The 7,200-nt window shown below is 43.5% G+C and overlaps 3 protein-coding genes across 3 annotated transcripts in view; 2 read left to right on the top strand and 1 right to left on the bottom strand.

Moving 5' to 3' along the window:
- The first annotated feature begins 408 nt into the window (after nt 1-408).
- On the top strand, nt 409-4,038 carry SARC_11503 (hypothetical protein). Its single transcript, XM_014294410.1, has one exon. The coding sequence runs from the start codon at nt 928-930 to the stop codon at nt 3,700-3,702; it is 2,775 nt and encodes a 924-aa protein (XP_014149885.1). The 5' UTR covers nt 409-927; the 3' UTR covers nt 3,703-4,038.
- SARC_11504 (hypothetical protein) lies at nt 2,277-5,978 on the bottom strand. Its single transcript, XM_014294411.1, has 3 exons — nt 5,750-5,978; nt 4,982-5,041; nt 2,277-4,490 (listed from the first exon to the last, which is right to left on the bottom strand). The coding sequence occupies exons 1-3, from the start codon at nt 5,846-5,848 to the stop codon at nt 4,365-4,367; spliced, it is 285 nt and encodes a 94-aa protein (XP_014149886.1). The 5' UTR covers nt 5,849-5,978; the 3' UTR covers nt 2,277-4,364.
- A 598-nt stretch (nt 5,979-6,576) lies between these two features.
- SARC_11505 (hypothetical protein) overlaps nt 6,577-7,200 on the top strand; it is a gene marked incomplete at both ends in the record, with an annotated part of 2,878 nt that continues 2,254 nt past the window's right edge. The window contains one exon of the mRNA XM_014294412.1: nt 6,577-6,640. Within this exon, the coding sequence (XP_014149887.1) occupies nt 6,577-6,640 (64 nt within the window). The remainder of the gene's footprint in view (nt 6,641-7,200) is intronic.

The raw sequence follows: 7,200 nt of genomic DNA on the forward strand, positions 1-7,200 counted from the left end.
TTTTAATTTTTCATAATCCGTTCAGTCATATTTTCTTATTTGAAATTTCTTTCTTCTCTCTCTCACTCTCTCTACTACTAAGTATGTGTAAAGCGTGGTACAGACTACATAAATAGTCGGTCTCGGATATGCATTTAATTTTTTTCAATCCGAGTTGAATTGGGACCCAATCAAAAGCAAACAAACTAAAGCTTTGAACATCATGCATTTTTTTTTGCCTATCATGATTGGAAATTTATATCATTCCACTCTTGTTCGAAGAAAAAAATGCCATGTCTGTAAACCACTGGCGAGTGGTGACTGGTCACAGACGCAGACTCACACTGTCACAGACAGAGAAATGGACTCACAGTACATACATACTCTGGTCAATGACCTATGTAATGAATTAATGATATAATTTAGTTAGTCTTCAGACTGCAAATTGCACATTTGAACTATATCGAAAACAAATCAACTGACTGGTTTACAGTCGGCACAGTATTTGAACCATATTTCTAAGCGGGAAGGCTGTTCAAAACCCAACCGGTGACTCTACTTAGATTCTTTGATCAGCAGCGATTGAGAAATTTTCAAATTTCAATGTTGATGGAACGTGGATAAAGAAAAGTGGATTTGAAGTGAAGTTATCCATATTTTGAATCAATCCAACAGCCTCAAAGAAGAAGTACATATGACAGGGGTAGTTGAAAGTGTCTTTGGTCCAGTGAAGTCACACTAATGGCTGTGATATAAAATCAAGCATCATTTGACCTTAGAACATTTTCTCGCACTGACTTGAACAAGTACTTCTATACTTTGCATTGATTTACTGTGTAGCTATGTGGCCTATACCACCGCATCGATCCATACATCGGTGTTGTTTATTGGGATATACTTGTCGGGGTATTGCTTCTAAGCCCATGTAGTGATACTAAGATCTAGATTATGAGCGAGTCATTGGGCGGTGTAGGACCAGGAAGGCTCCGCCGCCCTTACAATGTCGAGCACGAGAAGGTCTATTCTAACACATCCTCTAAGATTTACTCTACCAGTAGTCGCAAAGCAGTGCCAATCTGTGACGCATCTACATCACAGCATAGTAGCGCACACTGCGAGCCGAGGAGAGCGACATATTTTCCTTCTCATGACAGAGACCTGCCATACAGTCAAACACAGTTTCACACACTAGCTATACACAATGAGTCGGCGCGGCAAGATTCTTTACTCGGCAGCGTTCAACATACGACAACCACGTATAATGCGGAGAAGGGGCTCACTGATATAGCGCAACATACTGTTAACCAACCAGGACAATCTCATAGTGCTGAACATCGAGTTAACAGTGCCATGAGGATCGACGATGCGAATGAAAGTTCCGAAGGTTATCGGATTGCCAATAGTGAAGGGGTGTGTGGCATATCAGTGGTCGGTGGATATATACCACCAGGTACTGTTAATCAAGTGCGAGGTCTCAAGGTGGAGTCGAACATACAAGTGACAGTTGATCGCTCACATGTGCGATCGGGGAGAACCTCCTTAAGCGTAGCGAGGAATCACTCATTTGCAGAAAGTGAAGCAATCGGAGATACAAAGTTTAGACAAAATCCTCAAGATCGTAGTGACAGTGGTTTCACTAAACAAAATATTGCACGTGACACAAAATCTCCAACGCTATGTGAGAGTTTCGGACAAAGGCTCGGACTTCATTCTGACACCCAGATGCAGGGAACGACACTTAGAGATACCGCGGATGCTTGTGCAATCGAAGGCGATATTCACCCTATTCATCCTGATGTCAACCCGTATTCGACTCACCGAGAGCGCACGCGTGTACGTGGCGCGTTATGGAGGCCCCTCGAAATCGCTGCAATCGGTGTCACTCCTGGAGAAAATATTATAAATGATGACGCACAAGAGACGCATATAAACGCCCAAAGGCGGCAACATCACAATGTAGAACATACACAAGGCACAACGAAAAAGTGCACTTGGAACGATCCAAGTCCAGGCGCGTATAGAGGCGGAAGGTCTGCGCCTGTGGCCACAACCAAGGGAGCGGACAGCTTTGACCTCCCGGCACGAGCATTTCGTCCACAAGCAAGCGAATCAGCACCCAACGGCGATATCGTTATGTATGAGAGCGACGCGAATAGCCATACTTTCGGGACGGAACCTGTACCCATTTGCTCTGAACAGAATCAAATAAGGCAACGCTCACCGAGTAGAGGATCTAGTCGTCACGCATACCATACAAAATGGAGTTACCCCCCCGACAGCGAACGTACAAGCAATTATAGATATAGAAGACCAATCGCAAATCGTGCCCAAAAGCCACAGGCAATCTCGATTGTACGTGATACAGCATCCACACAGGCACACTCCGATAGGCAGCGTTTCAGTCGCAAAGGAGAACATACAAGCACAGGGTCAGACTATCTTAGAACTGACTACAACGCCTTGAATGACCACAGCGATAACAGTAGCACGGTCAGTCACCGCAGCTACACACGACAGCCCAAGAGTGCCCCGGACCTTCACATGGCCGCGCACCATCACACGCAGACCTTATTAGATAAGCGGTACGCGCAGAGAGCATACAGCAGCAGACCGCACGCAGAGTGCACTCGAAGGCAAAGTGACAACACTATAAAAAGCAAAACCAGGCATCAGAATTCAAGCCGACTGCGGCGCGACCGTGTATTGAAATCGCCAGCGCGGGACGCAATCACATCTCTTTACTTAGCGCGAAGTTCCCACGACAGTTCCGACTCAGTGTACGCATTCGATGAAGAACTATCGGGAACACACGTGAACAAGTTCGCATCAACATCACAGGAATCCGTCGATCGGTGGTCGGGTGAGCACTCACACACTCGCGAAAGAGCGCTTCCTTATGAGAGACGTCGCACACTCAGCGGCAGGCATAGTACGAGTACCTCCGGTAGCATTCCACACGGGTCGAGAACCAGCCTTTCGCACAGAGCTTTGAATAGCATATCGCACAGCGCTCTAAATACTTTACCACACGCACGCACGAATGAATGGGGACAGCTTACAATGGAGCAAAGGGACTCTGCCCTCTCAGTTAGTTCACAGAGGAGCGCCATATGCTTAGACTCTTTGCAGAACAAGCGCAGTCAAAGTATGAGGTCGTGGGTGTCCGAAGATCAGATATGTCAGCAATCGGGGTTGAATAGTAATAGCACACGCGCAGACTCTGAGTTTCTGAAACCACACGCAACTTCTGTTGGATCAACGCCGGTAATAATCGAGATGGAGAGTTCAACGCCTAGTGGGTTGTGTGGCAGGCAAAGTCCAGCGATAAAAGAAAGTACTGAGACATCAGCGAACATCAAGCAGGAAAACAGGTCGGCCAAGGTCGCTGAGCGCAGAAACCCACCTATGCCCAAGCACACTTACTCGTCTCTGATAGGGAAGTGTATTTTTGCGTCGCGCGACGAGCGTGTAACACTTCCGGAGTTGTATAGCTACATCTCTGAACGGCTACCGAATGGAAAGCAATTACTCGCGGAGAGTTGGCAGTCGAGTGTTAGACACCAATTGGCAAGCAACAAGGCGTTTATGAAGAAGAGGTATCCCAGCAAGGAGGGCGGGACTGCAACAAGGAAGTACTGGAGTATCAAACCCGATTACAGGGATATGTTCACCGAAACAGGTGAATATATACCGCAAGGACGCAAATCTGCACCCGACATGTAGGAATTAGAAATTGAACTGGGATCACACAAATTGCTATTAAATCAGTAGACTTGACCTCGAGATGGTAACTACGGCAGACAAATCCACGGACTATAATATAGAGTGAGTGTAGGTATAGAGTAGAAGATGGATGCTTTCAAGATCAAATGGCAAACCGTTTAGTTTATCGCGATGGTCTAGATAAACTAGGTATCAATGTGCATATATTGGCCGGATATAACTAAGATCTTCCTGCATTTATTACTATGTTTCTATGTAAAAAGTGAAGCGCAAGGGTAGACGAATAAGTATCCTCCTACAACCACTAGGAGGCACTGGCCTGTGACGGTGCAGTGCCACATACTAGCGTTTGCCTTGCGCGTACATAGTGATTCTTTTCTGATATGTTTGTCTCAATCAGAGTAATGCTTTCCCCCTTTCTTTGTAACTATATAGCAGTCTTGAAATGTTTGGGTGAGTAAGGAGTGCAGAGTGGTCTTGTACCGACACTCTGCAGGTACACACACTACTGTGTGAGCGGCAGGTCAACGTCGATATGGCGGAAGTGAAGTTAGGCACTTCGAATGAACTGAACACTTCCATTTTGTAAGTATACACGCGCTGTTCGTATACACCTAACACAGACGATCTCGACATAGGTACTTATACACGTATATTGCACATCACCTTCTATCTAGGTATACTTTCAACTCGGCTAAGTTCTTATCTATCGACTCGAAGTCGCGCGACACCGTTTTAAGCCATTTATATTTAACCATGAATCCGCGTAGTTTATCGAAAAGTGCATCCTGAAGAAAATTAAGAGAAATGATATGAATCGACTTTTTGATGATACGTTTTCAACCAGGAATTTAGAGTTGTTTCGGTAATAGAACACTGAATGTTTAGATAGCGAAAGTTATATTACCGAGACACAAATGAGATAATAGATAGTTCAAAAATATGGATGGGAATAGTTGCTTTCGCTTCGTACACTGAGCAGCAACACCGCAAGATCGGTAGATAGGATACACAATATTGCCTCGAAAACATGCTCGGCAGCACACAGACGTCTCCTAAGTTTTACAGTCTTGCCGCAGCTTCATCACTCAATATCCATCAAATAAGACAAATTGTCACAGCAAACCAAGCAGAACAAATACACAACGTACTTAATTAGTGTCTCGCTATGGTCGGATTCTATCCTGTGCGGCGACACAATATCGGCCATTGAATGGTATAAATAAAATAGAACATAAAGCGAAGAACTCAAGAGAAGTACACAGGCAAAACCTCAAACCTTTTCCTTGTCTACTCCAGGCCCACGAGCTGTACTTGAACTTTCATCCCGAGATAGACCCTACGCAAAGGCAATAATGTTACAGATAAGCAATGTAATCGAGAACATTTGAGGACTGCCAACCGCAGACTGAGGTGGGTCCGACTACATTAACTCACAACTTGAGTCATGAAACGGGCCATAGATTGCAGTGACTATCACCAGTAACTAAAACTACGCTTCACCAGTTCTACCTTAATTCGAGGCGTACTACCAATAAAAAAATGCAGTGAAAGCCTCCAATAATCTACTTAAAGTGCAACTTTGTGTCGCGATACTAGCCATACGATATAGTTAAAAACTATCAGTGTGACATAGAGTCATGCTAAAATTTTCTACGGAACTTATTAGGGCCAGATATTGGTGTCACCAATGGAGTTGTATACTACTGTGAAGACGGGATCAAGTTGGGAAGACTGAGTTTATTGACACAAATTTTGTCATCTTCCACTAAAGAAGAAATTTGTGCACATTGCATTTTAACTATGCGTTCAAATTCAGACCGACAGTTGCGAGCGATTGAGTATGGCACAACCACTTGCAAGTGAGCAGCGCACTATTGTCCGACAGCTCTGACAACTCAAACATCAAGTCCGGCCGACAAATATTAGCATAAGAAAATACTGACGTCAACCCAATCTCACAGACACATAAGTGTCACATAATAAGTTAGGCGACAGCACCGCCACTTGCAATAGATCATGAAGCGGCGTACAAAATGATACTCACCAACGTACTGATCTCGCCATCGGTCATAGCTTCTCGTTCTAGCTGAAGGTCATTGAGCATGTCACTCACAGTGAGCGTATCACAGATACTGCCATCCATTATGGTACGTATCGACACACCAGCGTAAGTGATGTGGAACTATACAGCACTATCTATAATAACTTGAGCAACAGCACTATTTATAATAACACGAGTATAAAAAGGCCGTGACCTTTTAAAAGCTTAATAGTAGTATACATATTATATAATAAGACACAACAATACATTTTGTTTAATAGCAACGTCTGACGAAAAGGCGTAATTAAACACTACCTAGGCGAAACCAGGCTGGGGCGGTCATTAGTAAAACCAACTTGCTGCAGTGACAGTCCTAACGAATCAATACGTTTTGGATAGTTTATATTGTCGTCAATGGGTGGCTATGGCTGTCTATGCAACGGGTGCATGTTCGGAGCCCAGTAAAGGTTCAATTTTTTTAAATATGTATAAGTAGGTCTCGATGTTTTTTTCATCCTATTGACCCCCGAACAAACGGTTTGAAGTTAAAATAAACCGAACAGATAGGCGTTTACGTTAATAGTTTAGTGGATTAAGTTATGCCCAGCCCCCGATGTCCGGTCGTCGTACGTTTTGACCTGTCAATTCGATTTTGGAGGCCTTGACGGACTTGCACCCTTCTTGGTCGGTGTCCAAACAGACTCCGACGAACATACATCCACTACAATATTAATATATCTCACGTACATATTGTATGCAACTATCAACAATCAACCTTCCACAGTATAATTAATATATAGGTTGTGTGTGTTCCGTCTGCTGATTAAGCGATGGGTATTCTATGCTGCAGACCCAGGAGGGGTGACGATGAGGAATCCCAGCCTTTGCTGAAAGGTGTGAACATGTTTGTTCGTATGGCACGTGTGCGTGTTTCGTTGTATTGCGGTTCGTTAGACATGAGCCAATAGCATTATGTGCAGAGTTGCTATTGATGCTTTACTTTAATAATTCATTATGCATTTTCGTTCAATGTTTATAGAGTAGCTTTGAATTTAATTTCGATACTTGCGTTTTAAGTTCATCACATATACGGTATAAGGGCGAAGTTAAAATTGCAAATAGGTGTCACACACCGAGACATATAACGCTGCGTCAACACACGCTTCGCATACATCAACAACATGTATGGTTTTTTTATCCAGATTATGCACGAACACACATATGTGCGCGTAATACCTATACATACATATATTTATAGGGGCAAAACGTATACAAAATTTCATATACACAATTATGCCTAAACTCTCATTTGTTTCCAATTGTATGCCTAGTATAAAGACATAATCATCTTCGATACATAAATATTATATATATATATAAACACTCACACTCACACACACACATACACACAAATACACACACACACACACACACACACACACACACACATATAT

The sequence above is a fragment of the Sphaeroforma arctica genome (assembly GCF_001186125.1).
Source record: "Sphaeroforma arctica JP610 unplaced genomic scaffold supercont1.1726, whole genome shotgun sequence".
NCBI lineage: Eukaryota > Ichthyosporea > Ichthyophonida > Sphaeroforma > Sphaeroforma arctica.

Bases quoted from the DNA above. Each gene is read 5' to 3' on its own strand.
- SARC_11504 (XM_014294411.1), bottom strand. From the start codon at position 5,848: ATGGATGGCAGTATCTGTGATACGCTCACTGTGAGTGACATGCTCAAT. The intron at 5,042-5,749 runs GTGAGTATCATT...GCCTTTGCGTAG, and splicing joins ATGGCGAGATCAGTACGTTG to GGTCTATCTCGGGATGAAAG. The intron at 4,491-4,981 runs GTTTGAGGTTTT...AATTTTCTTCAG, and splicing joins CTGGAGTAGACAAGGAAAAG to GATGCACTTTTCGATAAACT.
- SARC_11503 (XM_014294410.1), top strand. From the start codon at position 928: ATGAGCGAGTCATTGGGCGGTGTAGGACCAGGAAGGCTCCGCCGCCCT.